The sequence below is a fragment of the Porites lutea genome, chromosome 7 (genome assembly GCF_958299795.1).
Source record: "Porites lutea chromosome 7, jaPorLute2.1, whole genome shotgun sequence".
In the NCBI taxonomy this organism is placed as follows: Eukaryota; Metazoa; Cnidaria; class Anthozoa; order Scleractinia; family Poritidae; genus Porites; species Porites lutea.
In genome coordinates this window covers 398,350-417,030 of record NC_133207.1, presented here as the reverse complement: position 1 = coordinate 417,030, position 18,681 = coordinate 398,350, and the positions used below count along the sequence as shown (strand labels likewise).

Genomic DNA, 18,681 nt, shown 5'->3' with positions numbered 1-18,681 from the left:
TTGTGATAAGTTTAGAAGTGTTTTTGAGAACATGGGAACTGGGTTTTCCAATTTAGAGATTCTGCAGGAGCCAGAATCCCGTGAAGATCAGATGAAATAGTGGAATTTGAAATACCTTCAAACTTTTTTTCGGTTAATATCAATTTGCATTTTTCATGATTGACGGTAAAGATTACCTTTTTCGACAGCTGACGGTTAAATTTCACACCGTTTGACGGCTACCGGTTCACTTCATTGAGACCCTCTGAAGAGGATCCTAGAGCATAATGATGCCACATTAATATCAAAGTGGTACAGTCAACCGCCCCGCTTTTCGGACACTTTATTATTACGGAAGGCATTGCTTTCTCCCGGGGGAAAGAAATCCCTTCTTTTACATTTTCTCTGATAAGAATTCAACCCGCTTAATACGGACACCCCGTTAATGGGGACCTTTTCTATGGACAACTGAGTGTCCGTATCAACGGATTTGATTGTACAAGCGAGAGAGAGAGAACGAGAGAGAGACGTGAAAAAAAACAACAGGAAAAAAATCTCATTTACCCAACCCCCATAATGGACTACTGTCGTCAATAATCCCCTGTGGTCGGAGGATCTCTAAGAAAATCTCTGCATTAATAAAGCTGCAATCACGACTTCCAATTAAGCGATTTTGATGTATTGCAGTGATTTCCAGAGCGCCTCCGTGCCAAAAGCCTGTCGGGAGTAATTAGAATTATTTTTGAAAAGTTTTTAAAGGCGAGCGCATGCGTAATAATATGCAACTGTGACGTTCTAAAACGAATTATAATTACGAAAAAATATTCTTCAAATGGCAGACGAAAAGACCAATGCGGTGGAATATCTTTCACAAAGATGAAGAAGGAATTATTTCTCATTTTTTTGAGTCAGTTAATTATTTCTGAGCTAACAGCAAGTTTGCCACTTTTACATCGGCGCAAACCGAAGAGGGAAGAAAAGGCTTTATCGAACAAAGTTGATGGTGAAATCATATTGGCATTATCAAGATTAAAAAGATCCTATGAGGTTCATGCTCACAGGAAAGAAGCTCGTTCACCTGGATCGTCACATCTGCGTTTAGCTTCAAGAGATCAAAGCAATAAAAACGCAATTTCAAGGAGTGCCTTTGACAGATGGTATGCTGCTAACCACAGGAATCCCAAGTTTATAGCCATTTCAGTTTTCGTTGGATGTTTGGTGTTCATGGCCTGGGCGTTTGCTATTACATGCTGCTGGTACCACCGCAGGCAGACCAAAAGAGTTAAAAAGGCCACTCATATCGATGTACAACCACGATCCGAGAATATTCCGGACAAGGTCAGCAGGATTAACAACGCTCATATTGACGTTGGAGAGAATTAAACCAAGCAGAGAGTTTGAAATCAGTAAAAGAGTAAATGAACTTAGAGTGTTAGTCTTCGTTTATCTATCCCTTCCCGCCTTCCTAGTAAAAAGCCTTAACTTACTGTGCATTGATCAATTGGAATCCAGGTCATTTTTAACAAGTGTCACGTTGTTTTTACTCGTTTAAGAAAAATGTCAAAGTCTGATTGTGGCAGGGTGCGGACAGGTTCCTTTGGGGGGGGAGGAGGGGCTGGTTATTTCAGCGTAGCTTGAAGATTCAGATCAAATGACAATGATAACAATATCTACTTTATTAGAGTTTCAATCTCGCAAAAAGAGATGGAAATAAAATACTGAGTACTGACAGGCAATATAAATCTAACATCAAAACATCACACGCGCAGCAAGTGTAAGCGAACCTTACGACTGCGAGTTTCACACATGGGCTTAAAAAATATACTTAACTATTACAGATTTTGGTGTGTAGCGAAGAGAGAGATCAGTAAACAAAATTAGGAGGACGAACGCGCCTTTTCATTTAGAAAATTAGTGTCTAGTGACCCTATATGCGGACACGGTTAAATATTTAACACAAAACGTGGTCCAGTACCTTGGGTAGGATTCGTGTGTGAGACGTTTAGCTCGTTCAGATGGTTGTCATTAGAGAGGCAGTGTAACCAGTATTTGTTGTTTATATCAACAGAAATTCCCTACGAGTCGCCTGGTCTTGCTTTAACTTATTTGCTCATGAAAACTGTCAATTAATTTGGCTAAGGACGACTAAATCGTGGCCCGACGTTTTCAAGAATGAGTGATAGTCAGTTTTTTGGGAATAACAGCTAAGTACAACTTATATCCATTGACTATCATTCGTTCACATAAAAGAATAAACCTACTGTTTTCTATCGTTGATAAAAAAGTATTCTGTGCATTAGAGTGGAGAGTACATTCTAGCCTAGTCCCTAGCCATAGTTTTCGGTTCGGTCTAACCTAAACTCTAGCTTGAGCTTTTACCCTTTCCTAGACCTCACGCGCACCGTGGACGGGGCAAGAGAGAACGCCCAGGATCTACGCTGAGTACATTCATAATTCTGTAGTAATAACACGATAAGGGGATCGGTAACTTGGGAGATTTCACGTCATATTGCCTTTTTAAGGGAACATAATGCTACTGATCTTTCTGTCCTAACTGACCTACAAAACATGGCGCGGCGCGTAAGGAGAGATTGGCTGTTGAACACAGTTTCACTCCACAATAATGATCTTCTGGAATTCCTTTTTTCCTATAGCCTTCATTTACGGTCAAGTCCAAAGTAATCACCTTCAGGCGTAGCTGCTATTTGTATTAAAACTCCTCATCGATGTTGTAACGATCGGATCGAAATACAATAATTTACCACTTCTTCGTTTGCGGAAATTTCTTCTCTCTTTAATGTGAGTTTCCATGTGTTCGTTGACGATTTCATGAATTCTCTTGTAAAATTCATCCACTTCATGTTGCAATTCCATTCTTATATCGGTAAGACGCTTTTTTGCACCTGTTGCAAAAAGAATACTCAGTCAACTAAAGCAAACATCGTTAGGCTGCTTTAGCAACAGAACGGGAACGTCATTTGACGACGGGAAAGCGTGCGAAAAGGACTAAACTCGACTTCCGGTTCCCAATTTCTCGCTCTGCTATTGGTCAAGCCAGTTGTTTGATTTGCGCGTGCCGTCGTCAAATGACGTTCCCGTTCTGTTGCTAAATCAGCCTGTTTTCACGTCAAGCACGAACCTCACAAAATAGAACACGCAAAAGCAATTCCCCACCCTTTTTTATGGCACCGTCAGTACCCGTGGGGTCATTTGCCTTGCTTTCAAGATCGTTATAAACCGCGGATTGTCAAAAGGTTTCTTTGCAAGGGTGTAGCCACCGTGAGTCAGTACGCACGCCTGTACCTGAAAATATTGAAGATTGATAAAAAGGACAAACAAAGGAAATGAAAAAGGAAAAAAAAGCAGAAGATAAATAAGCTATAGCTAGAATAAAAAAATCGCCCGTGTGCCTCCGCATTAACTGCTTTCAGGTGCTTTTCAAACAAAATGCAACCTCTATTTTCTAATTTTGCATGACTGCTGTCTGCAGAACACAGTCCGGAGATTACTACCTTACAAAACTCTTCCAAGTCACCCACGCGGAAAGTAATTTAGGGGACTGGGTACTAGGGTGGATTTGGAAGCTGTGCCGCTTACCGCTGGGAAATTGCAACTGAGCTACGTCCCTATAGATCGCAAAATGTTTCGCTCACTCAGACGTTAGTATTCGCCACTTTGGAAACAAGAAGAGAACTGAAGCCGAAATTCGTCCCGCAATTGTTTCTAGGATTTTGGCCAGTTTTTCCTCTCCAGTGACAGTCCTAGAAGTCTTTGCCTTTGTCTTTGTCTTAACTCGGCCCAGTTTCCTACTCTTTTTTCAAAAGTGGCGAATATGACAACAGCCTGGATCGAGACGGTTTATACACTGATATTAGTCATTAAGGCCTGACTCAATGAGATATGATCGTAAAACCTGATCTTTTCCGTTACATTTCCCAAACGATTTTGCCTAACGTTTTCCGAATGGTGGAAATCCTCAATACATTCGCCTTCTAATTTGATAACCCTCATCCACAGCAAAAACCGAACGTAATTTAAGATAATAATGTTTTTATTATTGGTGTTGTTAACCATGTTTTACTCACTTGCGGTACTTGAACGCTGTTTCTTTGTCCAGTATATTTGATAAACAAATCCACATAAACAGGCGATAAAGAAAAGAAGGCAAGAACCGAACAGAAAGTAGCGGAAATAAAGAGCAGAAGTGTCAATGAGTCCACCGCTAAGCTCTTGTGCAATAGACGCATCGTGAGTCTGAAATGAAAACACCAAAAAATGAAGACTTACACGCTTACAGCCGGCCTTAGATCATGTATTGCTTGTGACAAACTTTAAGGCATTTTTTTATATGGCTTTAATGTCACAGTCGTTGCATTCGCTTGAACACAACCCGCCCCCGCTAAGAAACCAAAACAAACGTATTGTAAAGAAAGGGTGTGGAGTCCACCCTCCTCCGCTATAAAGGCTTTTTGAAAGATGACAAGAGAGACAGGAAACAAGCGAAGAATACAGCATCATGGAAAAGATTATCCACAGTCCTACCAACTTTTGAGCTAACCCTTTTTAACCAATATATATTCGCGTCTTAGTATTTTAGATCGACTTTTTTTATATTTGCAATATTTCCCTACTTATGACTTTGACAACTCAAAAAAGACAATAAAAGAACTAATCAGCCACTTCGTTATTACAAGGTGCTGCTATTACCTATACAAAATATGATATTAATAAACTGGGACTGGGCCGGGCCACAACCTCGTTCCCAGGGTCCTCTCCCACTTCAGCACTGACGCACACGTACCAACTCCGCGGTATATCTAGTAACTTACGCACGCACAAAGCCGTATCAACCGGGCAATGGCAGCCTTGGACAGTTGTTTCGTCCTTGTTAGGACTTAATAGCATGGCATAGCCCCAGACCATTCCACGGAGTTGACACGTGTGCTTCAGCGTTGAAATTGGTATTATTCCTCTTCTACTCGTCCGCTCTCTCTTTCGCTCTCGCCCCGGGGAAAGAGAAGCTAGGAGAGGACCCTTGAACGAGGATTTGAGGACGTTATAACCTTTTTCATAAAATTTAGCCTCCTTGCAATATTATTTATTGAAAGTTTGGCTTTATATTTAACATACCGACGCAGTTTTTACAGTTTGCTCAATCTTGTGTGAGATGTCTCCCTTGTTCAGTCGGACAAATTCCAAAAAGCACTTCTCTTGCTTCATTGCGGGGCCAGCCAGTACAACTCCAAAAGTCTTTTTATAATCGAATATCTTAAATACTCGCAAGTTTGGATTTGACGAGAGTTCCTTATGGTTCGACACAACGTACAGATCGATCAGGGCTGCCTCAACTTCTTTTTTATCTAGACCGTTGTTTAGTTCAGCGTAGGTGTGATACTCTTTAACTATGGAAAAGAGAAAAAAACAAATCGTGAGCAGTTGGTGCAGGTTGATGTTCATATATAACAAAGCATGGTAAACCATAGACTGCGTAGATAATAAGTCCGAAAACCGTTAACCTGTGCCAGGCTCTCGGTTATTGTGGACAAGCAAAAGGAGAGAGCGAGCAGTGAAATAACGAAAAGGCGAAAAACAGCTCTCCAGCCTAGCCCTCACGCGCGGTTTACGTGCAACTTTTCTCGATCCGCTTTCCCCACCATCTTGGAGCCTGGAAAAGGGTAGAAACCGTACTCCCCGTCTGACAGCTCTTCACTGCTCCACTTCTTTTGGGACTTAAAGTTCCCATATTGCTGTTCGTAAAGAGTAGAGTACGTAGACTATAATGGAAACACACTCTGCTATTTCCCTCACCTAATACTACAAGAGATTTCGTGTAGTGAGATTGCTCGGCCCTGAATAAAGACTAACCTTTTCGAGTAGGCACACTGGCGCACAGATAGCCACGCCTCTCTCCTCCGTAGAGGCCTCTGTGTCGTAGGGAGCCTGGGGAGAGGGGAAAAAGGAAGCGCGCAAGGGATGATGGGAAGGGGGAAAGAGAAGGGGACAGCTTTACTCTCTTCTCATCATCCATCGCAGGAGGAGAGAGTAGCTACGTCCGCGCAACAGCTTTTACTGACCTGGATTCATATTTGCAACTTTACGAATTCCTAATCTGAATTCTGGTGTTGACTGTATGGCGCCAATCTATGAAAAATAGATTCAAAAAAAGTATAAATAACATAAGCTTTGTTGTTAGGAGACAGTCTAGATTGACGGGATCATAAAATACGGCACGGCTGCAAAGCAGGATTTTTTCTTTGGCACACGCTTCTTCGTGTTGTCATAATTAAATAGTACCTTAGCTCCATACACCTTCTTGTTTACTGATCTCTGCATTGAATATGATATCAATGCATTGGTTATATCAGCAAGAAGAAAAGTCATGAGAACGAGGCCAAAAAGTGTCCAGGCTATCGCGAACAACCGCCCCAGAAAGCTGCGCGGGACCTTGTCTCCATAACTGAAATTGAACAAAAAGTACCTTGCGTTACAGCCTTTAAAGACACGTGACATTAGATGCTTCTTCTCGACATTACTAGATGCGAGCCTGCTATGAGGCTTCCTTAAAAAATCTTAACATTGATCCAAAGTACACGTTTTCGGAAAATATGCTGACGGTACAGGGAATTTTTCCGCTAGCTCCTTCTCCTTCTTAAACCCTTCACAAGGCGATTGCCCCATTAAGCAGCTCCAGAGCTTTTTACCCTTAGCAACCCTCGTTTAACATTCTCTCTCTTTACGCTCTCTCTCTGACCTCCTAACAACGACCTCTTACCCAAGAGTGGTGCAGGTGATGTATGCCCACCAAAATCCTCCCCACAATCCTTTAGTGAATTGTCTTTGAAATTCCTCGGAGTTAGTTCCAGACTCCTAAGATAAGAAGTCAATCAAATGATATCAGTTATCAATACGTAAACAATTCTTACGGCATTCTACGAAAAAAAATAATTTCGTTACGGAATAAAACTTATACTCTAAGAATTTCCGGTGAATACACCGTCTACCTGTGATTGATCCTGACAGAAAGTCGATAAAACTGTTTCGTCTTTTCGGCGCTCGAAATTTAAGGCACGGACCCGAAGTTTGATCGATTCTGGGTGTTGTTTCATCGCCAGGGTATTTTATGTTTCTGTTGTTTAAAGATCGAACGTGGTGGTAGTTTTGTAGCTTTTAGCTTGTTTATCACTGATGGCCTAAGAAAACGAGTAAAAGACTTACAAGGAACCATATAACCCATCCAGCAATCATTATCATGAGAAACGCCAGCAGAGCCATTGGAAAGCAAGTAGTGCCAACCATTATCATAAAACTCGTGTTTTCCTCTATCGTCGGCAACGTACCAACCAGGGCCACCCCACCAGACTCCATCAGGGGTACATAACGATAAATCCCATACGCATTTTGACCTTGGTATCCTTCGATAGGAAAACTCATCTCCGCTTCATTCTCAATTTTTTTCGATGTCAACATGCTTGTCTTCTCAGCGGCGACGCCGTTTTTGTCATGCTCGTAGTCTATTGTTGCATTTAAGCCATTGCGGCATTGTGGGCAACAAGTTTTCGCAGCCCCGTCCAGAATGAAAGGAATAGGTCCCTCGAATGAACTTCCTTGCCGGGTCATGTATGGTCCAATGGAGTACCAATTCGTCGTAAATATATTCGGACACCTGCAAGTTTCTAAAATGAAAATAAAATTACAAAGGTACACTCACTGAACTGATAAAATGGTCTGAAAAACACAATAAAGAAATCAGTTCTTTTTTTATCAGTTGGAGCAATCTGTAATTGTTTACCGACGGTTATTGAGGGTGTTTTTTCCCAATACCAAAGTGACTAAACATGAAATGGTTATGGACCCGACTATTTCAAGTTTCAGTTGAATACAGGTCATTTCCTAGTTTCAGATCTCTCACTTTCAAAACGACGCTAAGTACAAAACCTTTCTTGTGAAAATGAGTTTTATTTGATGAGAGCAAAAAATTATTTTCAAATCAATGGCTTCGCACTTAGCTTCGCTTTGAAACAGAGTCTTGGCGCAACTCAGAAATGGCTTATTCCTATCTTGCCGTTCTACCCTTTCTGGTATATTATACCTTTGTCCTTGCCTAGTCCCTAGGCCTCATTATTCCGCGCGGCCAATGCGTTTCAGGTCACGTGGTCCTAGCAAAGAAGTGAGTTTCCTGCCCGTTTTCCTAGGATACGTCACCGAAGTGAACTGACCGAGAAGGCCTGCGAAAACGCCATACGGGGACTAGGCAACCTTTGTCCTTCCTTGACCAGAGTCAATGCAATTGATTACAGCTAAAGCACGACTACTGTATTCTGATATGAATTCCTAACCTGCTGCTATGCTTTGGCTTACTGTTCCGTCTCCTTTAATAGTAAATGCTAACACTCGTATGTCGTACACTCCGTAGTTCTCTAGTCCTTCTAATGTTGTTGTTAATGTTTTTTCATCTGTGGTCTTGATGACAGTCTTGGCTTGTACGGACTCCTCAGCTATAGTGAGAAGTTTGTACAGAACTCGATAACCACGAAGAATACCATGAACAAAGCAGTCTGGGACTGGTTTCCAGGACACAATAATAGAATATGGCCCGCTGGAGTTGACCGCGCTGAGATCGACGGGAGCTTTACTGGGAACTACAAAATACAAAATTAAGATTTCAAAGCCTGTTTTATTAAGTTTTCTTGTAATTTCTGCCACTGAATTACAAGATTAAGTTCTCCAGTTTGCGATTAGGTTACTTCAGAAGAAAAGCTAGTTCAAGTCTCTTTTACGACCAAGTTTTAGGAAAGTGCTGAGTTAAATTGAAATATCGGTGAAACGTTTCGGGAGTTCTCATTTATCAATCTTAGGCATGTTATGCAAATAGTTCAACCAGAGTCAGTCGTTTGATCTGCATGCATTAACATTTTACAAACATTTTCATTAACTCTCAATAACACAGATCATGGACAGTGCGTCACAAGACATCTGCTTAACATACAAATCTTACCAAAACACTTTAATTCATCTACTGAGCGTTTTTACTCACCTGCCCAGCATCAATGGAAATTTATTGGAATAAAAGGAAGCGTTTACATTAGGAAAGAGTTTAACCCCCCACAGTACTGTCTTGATACACCAACATGGCCGCCGGTTCATTGTTTTGGAACACCGTGACGTCATATGAAAACGCTCTATAACAGGGCATTTTCGTGATTACTTCGTTTGACTTCATTTTGCTTTCTCACTCTGATAAACCCCGGAACTTATTGATTCAAGCTGGGTTTAGTAATAATCATAATTTGTACTATTAAACAAAAACCTGGAGGATTCTGGTAGTCAAAGTCATTCAGTACTCAACTTACCGTCTTCGTCGGTAGATACATTAAACGTTTGACTAATCTTCCCCTCGCCTTTGCTAGTAAAGCCAACTATTCTGAAAGAATAATTAGTGAACTTTTTGAGATTGAATATTTCAACAGATGTGGCGTTTGGCGGCAACACTCGAACTGTTTCATTGTATGATTGTATAGCTCTTCTCCTTCTTCTTGCTGTTATTTTTTTATGGTAAAAAACGCGGTAACCAAGTAGAATCCCATTAACATCTATTCTTGGAATGGGCTGCCAATTTATCACCAGGCTGGTGGAGCTTGTGTTTGTCGAGGAGACATTGTGCGGTGGAATGTTTGGTACTGCAAGGTAACAAGACAACATACTCAAACATGCGCTTAAGTGGATTTCCAATTTTGACACAAAAGGTCAGCTACCTTTCTGAAATGCCTACGTTAAGGACAGTGCAGCGTCCCTTTGTAAATTCTTGGAAGTTATTGAAGGATAATACGGAAGAACCTAAATTAAATTTGTACAGTCATATGGTGCGTTTGTTTGAAATATTTTGATAAAAATCCCTTTTAATTACCTAAATGACTAGCTGCGGGGAGGCTACTAAATGACAGATGTCCCCACCCTTTTATAAACTTCCATACGCAAGATCCCTACCCTTTCATAAACCAGAAGCCTGAAAAAGATACCCCTTTTGGTGGGGAGTCTCCCCGTATAGAACTTTACAGGGAGTACCCCCTTCCCCCGTACTCATGGGCGTGTTTCTTACCATCTTCGTCTGTGATGACTATAATGGGGGGACTGCTTACACCAAAGAACTTGCTGATTCCTTGCAATTCAATTGTGTAGTTTCTGTACTTCGCAAGTCCCGTCAGGTTCACGAACAAATTATCGGACGACAGTCTTATAGTGTGCCTTCTGATTGGCACGTTATCATAAGTAAGTTCATCTAAAACAATTCTGTACTCTCGTAAAACTCCAGCAACCAGTTCTGGAGGTATTGGAGACCACTGTATATAAATGGCTGTTGAACTGACGTTGAAGCCAGTCACGTTCCAGGGATAAACTTGAGGCGCTACGAAGGAAAGAATTATACAACATCATGAAACAGCACCGTAAAATTGGTCCATGACAACAGGGGCGGATCCAGGATTTTTTTTAGGAGGGGGTGCACTCGTCTCTTGCTCCACTTAAACACCAATAAACCACATAGTTTTTTTTTGCAGAATACCAGTTGTATTAAAAAACCGCAGGTCATCTCAGAGGGGGGGGGGGGTGCGCACCCCCTGCACCCTCCCCCTAGATCCGCCCCTGGACAAACACCCTCAGGTTCCGCTGTATTAGCAACTCTGATGGAAAAGTTCGGAATCATTCTCTAGCTGTCTTGTGAGTTCAATGCTTTCGTGAGCGTTAACTGTATCCGAGTTACTGTTTATTATCACCGTAGCACTGCACCTTACATGTATACGTATGTATTTTTAAAATTCTTCCTAATTACGGTTTATTTGGAATCCGCCGCAAATATCTCAACAAACACGCCCTTGGGATCTGTACCGACTATTTCCTATACAGTGACCATATCTGCTATTTACTTACAAAGCGAAGTCAGTGTGAGACGGACCTCAGAACCATTTCTATAGCTGTCTGTTGCACATATGTATACAATGAACTCTCACTAAACCATATAATCTCGGCCCCATTTCTCGCTCTCCGTCTTATATGTACACTGTATACAGTAGAATCTGTCAAGCCAGATGCCCTTGTGGTCAGTTCTAGCTCAAGTCTGCTCACATTGAGGGTGGCTACTCCTAAAGTCTTCTACTGACAATTTGTATAGCATTTAATGAAGTCGAAACCAATTGTGGAAATGAAACAGTTTAGGTATCCTTTTGATGAACAGTTTTTACTTACAGATTTTTCCAGCAACAACAATAGTCCTGTTTTGAATTCGTCGCTGCCGCTGAATAGAAGCACTGAAGACTCACTTATACAGGGTTAGCCTTAACCAAAGGCAAATATATTCAGGAGAAGACCTGTGTACAACTGCGTCTACTGTTTTAAACTCAAATTCAGGCACCTTCTCGCCGGTATTTACGAATATTTTACTTTAGGTCGAGGCTAATCCCATACAAATATTCGGCGCTTTTATTCAGCAGTCACGACGAATTCGAAAATCGGCAATTTGCCGTCTGTACCCTTCGAATTTTAAGTATATAGGGAAAAATATTAAAAGCTAAAACTACACGTGTTTTACCTTCTTCTTCTGTTCTGACAATAATTGGCGGACTCTTTGGGCCATCTCCTTTTACAGTAAACGCTAACACCTGTATTGTATAGAAGCTATAAGGTTTCAGGAAATTCAACGTGGTATTTGTTCCTGGAAAGTCCACAGTCTGGTTAAATACTTCATCCACAGTGCTGCTAAAGAAAACACGATAACCCAAAATGATACCATTGACGTCACGATAAGGAACCTCTTCCCAAAATACCCGGATGTCATGCTTACTAATGTTGAAGCCGTAGACATTTTGAGGGGAAGCTCCGGGTGCTGAAAAAAATTATGTATGATATTATCTTTAAGATATTATTACTAACCTTGTTTTTGTACATAACAGGAATAAGTACTTTGATTAATTTACTATTCTTATACTTTTGTCAATAGTCATTGTCTGGAGTCCTCACTGTGAATAATATTGCAAATGTGATTTAACATTTCTAAGGACCAGTCAAATCTGCTGATTGAAATTATTGTCATTGTGTGAATGAATACATGTGGTCTCTGTATCTATAACTGTCAACCCTTCATCACATACTACAAATCTTTATCATACGGTTACAATAGTACGTGCACTCTGATTGGCTGCTAAGCGGACATTATTTTCTTGTAATGATCCAGCATTACTAGCTAGATGTCCAAGGCATACACATGTACAACCTGTGTTTAGCTTGATAGTAATGGACATTCACCTCCTGGTCAATTGACAGCTCTCAAAAAGGGTATCCAGTGACCAGTGTCATATGTTTTTATTACGGGCACAGGTGTACATTTCATTGAAGTGACTTATTTTTTAAAGTTATTGGCTTTAAATGATTGCAGACTCAGTTCATGATTTTCCCATCGTCAAAGAAACTGTCTTGTGGTTTTGATCCCATAGCCAGGTTCACTTCAGTTCAGTTTCAAACACGACCTCAAATGACCTCTTGTGCATGGATGTTGAGAAAAACTTCCAGTGTTTTTTATCGTATTCATTTTAAGAATAGTGCTAAAAAGGCCATATAATAATTAACTTATCAAACCTTGTCCATTTGGTTAATAAACTTGTGGTATATAATCATGCAACTCTTACCTATTCCTGTTTTCTCTCTTTTGAACTTTTGAACTGCTACCTTCCTTTTTGAAGAGGCCATGAATTGCTTTATTATATCTTCAGTTAGAAAAATAGCATTGTTTGGTCAAAAACAAACATGACTGTTATTGTCACACAAGTCAATCTTAAGATTACGATATCAGTTCAATACAATGCATTTATATTCTAAATCATATAAAAATTAGGGCTTGAAAAATTGGCTTTAGTCTTTCTAACCACGGGCTATACATAAAGATGATGTTTTTAATTCATAAGCACAGAAGCTGGGAGTTCTAGCCCAGATAAAACATGTAACTGATCTTCAGCACCACCACTGACCATTGTTCATGTGAAGAAAAAGTTACATTGTAGGAGGCTCATAACAAGAAAAGAACTATTCTGTAATTCATCATTAAGTACGATTGACTTAACACATGTCCAAGCTAACCAGCTCAACTCCCAAGTGACTTCTGATCATGGTACCAGACTCTTAATCCATCCTATTCCACACAACCCTTTATTTTTGCTGTACTTCTCTGCCATCTTTGAACTTTTTACATAAACGAGGTTTAATCAAAGCAAAATAGCATGTGTACCTTTTGGAGCCAACTTTATGTTTAAGGGCCTCGAGGTCACAGAAAGGAATCGCAGATAATTCTATGAAAAGCAGAACAAAAATACATGTGAGAGCTAAGGAATCCCGGACAACAGCCAAATGTCATCGTTAAAGGACAGTTGATAGAATTGAAATAACCTACCCTACATGTTGGTTGATTTAAAAATAAACTAGGTTCTTAAAAGTTGACCTAGGCTGAAAAAACCTGATACATACATACTGAGGTATACTAACAGAAAGGCCACATTATAAATTGTGTGGAGAAAGAAGCTCTAACCAGTTCATCTGAGAAAAAATTGCTTGTCCAATTAGAACAGTGTTTTTCACTGCAATTCTCCAGTTTCCTATCAATTTCTCAATTTAAAGAGCTTTTGGCAAGCACTCTTGCTTTGGTCATTCAAGAATGGATGTAAGTAAACTGACCCAGGGCATCAATGAAAGTTGATGGGAAAAAGCAGTTACTGCTAATTAGACAGATGAAATGGCAACAAACAACTAACGATGGGTTGAAACTGTGGCAGCAACAAGGACAATCTTAATTATGATAAATAGATTCCAACAGCAACGTGGTCTCCCCCTCAATAAGCAAAACAACTGGTTTTGAAATTCAGACAAAAGACTCTACCTCCCCCCCCCCACCCCACCTGAGATGGCCTCAAGGATATGCCATTATCACAAAAAGGATAATTAGCACAATGATCATTTGCAGCTGAAAACTCCCTTTTTTCATACAAATTGTGTGAAAAAAATTGCAGTTTTGAAATCCAACATGGCCGCCTAGTCACGTGGTTGCAAACCAAGAAGTTGAAAACGCTCCGGGAAGCTTTTTCTATTTTCAGGGCATTTTTTACTTATCTGATGTAAATAATAGAAACTTAATCGTTGACATCAATTCAGCTTTAAAACACACTGACACCAAGAATTCTATAGAGACTGTTGTATGATTAATAATAAAAGTTGATCGAGCAATTAGAGTTGATCGTTTCCAAGTTTAAGTTTTCAAGATATTTTTATAAGTTGGATCTGAGAAGGTTGGGTTACTGACCTTCTTTAAGATGCGCCTGAAATCAAGACAAAAATATAGTACGATTAAACTCGCGGGTTTTACGTGACTTTACACACTTATAAGATCGGTTGGCAACGGGTACATTTTAATTGATACACACCATATACAACTTACAATATCGTCCTTGTCTTCGTCTGAACCTGTTTCGTCTTCAGAAGAGTTTTCCCTTGAGTTTAAGGCATCATTAGTATCCATATTTCCTCCGTATTTTCTCTAAAGTAATAATGCGAGAGCACAGATCTACCACGAAGCTAGAAGATATCATGTATTCCTTGATAAACTTCGGCAGCCATTTTAGTTATTAATAGGGCGGGAGGGACTGGTTCCAATTCTCGGCCCCAGCCTTCCTTGTCCAAAGACGACATTCTCCAGTTTTCAGCAAAGTTGAAAGGTTGTGATAAGTTTAGAAGTGTTTTTGAGAACATGGGAACTGGGTTTTTCAATTTAGAGATTCTGCAGGAGCCAGAATCCCGTGAAGATCAGATGAAATAGTGGAATTTGAAATACCTTCAAACTTTTTTTCGGTTAATATCAATTTGCATTTTTCATGATTGACGGTAAAGATTACCTTTTTCGACAGCTGACGGTTAAATTTCACACCGTTTGACGGCTACCGGTTCACTTCATTGAGACCCTCTGAAGAGGATCCTAGAGCATAATGATGCCACATTAATATCAAAGTGGTACAGTCAACCGCCCCGCTTTTCGGACACTTTATTATTACGGAAGGCATTGCTTTCTCCCGGGGGAAAGAAATCCCTTCTTTTACATTTTCTCTGATAAAAATTCAACCCGCTTAATACGGACACCCCGTTAATGGGGACCTTTTCTATGGACAACTGAGTGTCCGTATCAACGGATTTGATTGTACAAGCGAGAGAGAGAGAACGAGAGAGAGACGTGGAAAAAAAAAACAACAGGAAAAAAATCTCATTTACCCAACCCCCATAATGGACTAGTGTCGTCAATAATCCCCTGTGGTCGGAGGATCTCTAAGAAAATCTCTGCATTAATCAAGCTGCAATCACGACTTCCAATTAAGCGATTCTGATGTATTGCAGTGATTTCCAGAGCGCCTCCGTGCCAAAAGCCTGTCGGGAGTAATTAGAATTATTTTTGAAAAGTTTTTAAAGGCGAGCGCATGCGTAATAATATGCAACTGTGACGTTCTAAAACGAATTATAATTACGAAAAAATATTCTTCAAATGGCAGACGAAAAGACCAATGCGGTGGAATATCTTTCACAAAGATGAAGAAGGAATTATTTCTCATTTTTTTGAGTCAGTTAATTATTTCTGAGCTAACAGCAAGTTTGCCACTTTTACATCGGCGCAAACCGAAGAGGGAAGAAAAGGCTTTATCGAACAAAGTTGATGGTGAAATCATATTGGCACTATCAAGATTAAAAAGATCCTATGAGGTTCATGCTCACAGGAAGGAAGCTCGTTCACCTGGATCGTCACATCTGCGTTTAGCTTCAAGAGATCAAAGCAATAAAAACGCAATTTCAAGGAGTGCCTTTGACAGATGGTATGCTGCTAACCACAGGAATCCCAAGTTTATAGCCATTTCAGTTTTCGTTGGATGTTTGGTGTTCATGGCCTGGGCGTTTGCTATTACATGCTGCTGGTACCACCGCAGGCAGACCAAAAGAGTTAAAAAGGCCACTCATATCGATGTACAACCACGATCCGAGAATATTCCGGACAAGGTCAGCAGGATTAACAACGCTCATATTGACGTTGGAGAGAATTAAACCAAGCAGAGAGTTTGAAATCAGTAAAAGAGTAAATGAACTTAGAGTGTTAGTCTTCGTTTATCTATCCCTTCCCGCCTTCCTAGTAAAAAGCCTTAACTTACTGTGCATTGATCAATTGGAATCCAGGTCATTTTTAACAAGTGTCACGTTGTTTTTACTCGTTTAAGAAAAATGTCAAAGTCTGATTGTGGCAGGGTGCGGACAGGTTCCTTTGGGGGGGGGGGGGGGGGGAGGGGCTGGTTATTTCAGCGTAGCTTGAAGATTCAGATCAAACGACAATGATAACAATATCTACTTTATTAGAGTTTCAATCTCGCAAAAAGAGATGGAAATAAAATACTGAGTACTGACAGGCAATATAAATCTAACATTAAAACATCACACGCGCAGCAAGTGTAAGCGAACCTTACGACTGCGAGTTTCACACATGGGCTTAAAAAATATACTTAACTATTACAGATTTTGGTGTGTAGCGAAGAGAGAGATCATTAAACAAAATTAGGAGGACGAACGCGCCTTTTCATTTAGAAAATTAGTGTCTAGTGACCCTATATGCGGACACGGTTAAATATTTAACACAAAACGTGGTCCAGTACCTTGGGTAGGATTCGTGTGTGAGACGTTTAGCTCGTTCAGATGGTTGTCATTAGAGAGGCAGTGTAACCAGTATTTGTTGTTTATATCAACAGAAATTCCCTACGAGTCGCCTGGTCTTGCTTTAACTTATTTGCTCATGAAAACTGTCAATTAATTTGGCTAAGGACGACTAAATCGTGGCCCGACGTTTTCAAGAATGAGTGATAGTCAATTTTTTTGGAATAACAGCTAAGTACAACTCATATCCATTGACTATCATTCCTTCACATTAAAGAATAAACCTACTGTTTTCTATCGTTGATAAAAAAGTATTCTGTGCATTAGAGTGGAGAGTACATTCTAGCCTAGTCCCTAGCCATAGTTTTCGGTTCGGTCTAACCTAAACTCTAGCTTGAGCTTTTACCCTTTCCTAGACCTCACGCGCACCGTGGACGGGGCAAGAGAGAACGCCCAGGATCTACGCTGAGTACATTCATAATTCTGTCGTAATAACACGATAAGGGGATCGTTAACTTGGGAGATTTCACGTCATATTGCCTTTTTAAGGGAACATAATGCTACTGATCTACCTGTCCTCACTGACCTACAAAACATGGCGCTGCGCGTAAGGAGAGATTGGCTGTTGAACACAGTTTCACTCCACAATAATGATCTTCTGGAATTCCTTTTTTCCTATAGCCTTCATTTACGGTCAAGTCCAAAGTAATCACCTTCAGGCGTAGCTGCTATTTGTATTAAAACTCCTCATCGATGTTGTAACGATCGGATCGAAATACAATAATTTACCACTTCTTCGTTTGCGGAAATTTCTTCTCTCTTTAATGTGAGTTTCCATGTGTTCGTTGACGATTTCATGAATTCTCTTGTAAAATTCATCCACTTCATGTTGCAATTCCATTCTTATATCGGTAAGACGCTTTTTTGCACCTGTTGCAAAAAGAATACTCAGTCAACTAAAGCAAACATCGTTAGGCTGCTTTAGCAACAGAACGGGAACGTCATTTGACGACGGGAAAGCGTGCGAAAAGGACTAAACTCGACTTCCGGTTCCCAATTTCTCGCTCTGCTATTGGTCAAGCCAGTTGTTTGATTTGCGCGTGCCGTCGTCAAATGACGTTCCCGTTCTGTTGCTAAATCAGCCTGTTTTCACGTCAAGCACGAACCTCACAAAATAGAACACGCAAAAGCAATTCCCCACCCTTTTTTATGGCACCGTCAGTACCCGTGGGGTCATTTGCCTTGCTTTCAAGATCGTTATAAACCGCGGATTGTCAAAAGGTTTCTTTGCAAGGGTGTAGCCACCGTGAGTCAGTACGCACGCCTGTACCTGAAAATATTGAAGATTGATAAAAAGGACAAACAAAGGAAATGAAAAAGGAAAAAAAAGCAGAAGATAAATAAGCTATAGCTAGAATAAAAAAATCGCCCGTGTACCTCCGCATTAACTGCTTTCAGGTGCTTTTCAAACAAAATGCAACCTTTATTTTCTAATTTTGCATGACTGCTGTCTGCAGAACACAGTCCGGAGATTACTACCTTACAAAACTCTTCCAAGTCACCCACGCGGAAAGTAATTTAGGAGACTGGGTACTAGGGTGGATTTGGAAGCTGTGCCGCTTACCGCTGGGAAATTGCAACTGAGCTACGTCCCTATAGATCGCAAAATGTTTCGCTCACTTAGACGTTAGTATTCGCCACTTTGGAAACAAGAAGAGAACTGAAGCCGAAATTCGTCCCGCAATTGTTTCTAGGATTTTGGCCAGTGTTTCCCTCTCCAGTAACAGTCCTAGAAGTCTTTGCCTTTGTCTTTGTCTTAACTCGGCCCAGTTTCCTACTCTTTTTTCAAAAGTGGCGAATATGACAACAGCCTGGATCGAGACGGTTTATACACTGATATTAGTCATTAAGGCCTGACTCAAAGAGATATGATCGTAAAACCTGATCTTTTCCGTTACATTTCCCAAACGATTTTGCCTAACGTTTTCCGAA

General features: G+C 40.5%; 2 protein-coding genes across 2 annotated transcripts in view; both read right to left on the bottom strand.

The window, feature by feature from the left end:
* Window positions 1-1,631: 1,631 nt before the first annotated feature.
* LOC140943385 (uncharacterized) lies at window positions 1,632-12,714 on the bottom strand. The gene is made up of 12 exons (XM_073392463.1): window positions 12,654-12,714; window positions 11,561-11,854; window positions 10,076-10,381; window positions 9,330-9,656; window positions 8,316-8,618; window positions 7,195-7,652; window positions 6,752-6,846; window positions 6,274-6,436; window positions 6,054-6,120; window positions 5,110-5,381; window positions 4,065-4,233; window positions 1,632-2,882 (listed from the first exon to the last, which is right to left on the bottom strand). Exons 1-12 carry the CDS (start codon window positions 12,712-12,714, stop codon window positions 2,668-2,670), a joined length of 2,730 nt encoding a protein of 909 aa, XP_073248564.1. The 3' UTR covers window positions 1,632-2,667.
* Window positions 12,715-16,441: 3,727 nt separating this feature from the next.
* LOC140942954 (phosphatidylinositol phosphatase PTPRQ-like) overlaps window positions 16,442-18,681 on the bottom strand; it is a 34,703-nt gene continuing 32,463 nt past the window's right edge. Inside the window, exon 19 of the mRNA XM_073391975.1 lies at window positions 16,442-17,619. Within this exon, the coding sequence (XP_073248076.1) occupies window positions 17,405-17,619 (215 nt within the window). The 3' untranslated portion in view covers window positions 16,442-17,404. The remainder of the gene's footprint in view (window positions 17,620-18,681) is intronic.

Bases quoted from the DNA above. Each gene is read 5' to 3' on its own strand.
- LOC140943385 (XM_073392463.1), bottom strand. From the start codon at position 12,714: ATGGCCTCTTCAAAAAGGAAGGTAGCAGTTCAAAAGTTCAAAAGAGAG. The intron at 7,653-8,315 runs GTTAGGAATTCA...TTTTCATTTTAG, and splicing joins AAGCCAAAGCATAGCAGCAG to AAACTTGCAGGTGTCCGAAT. The intron at 6,121-6,273 runs GTACTATTTAAT...TATTTTTCATAG, and splicing joins AGAAGGTGTATGGAGCTAAG to ATTGGCGCCATACAGTCAAC.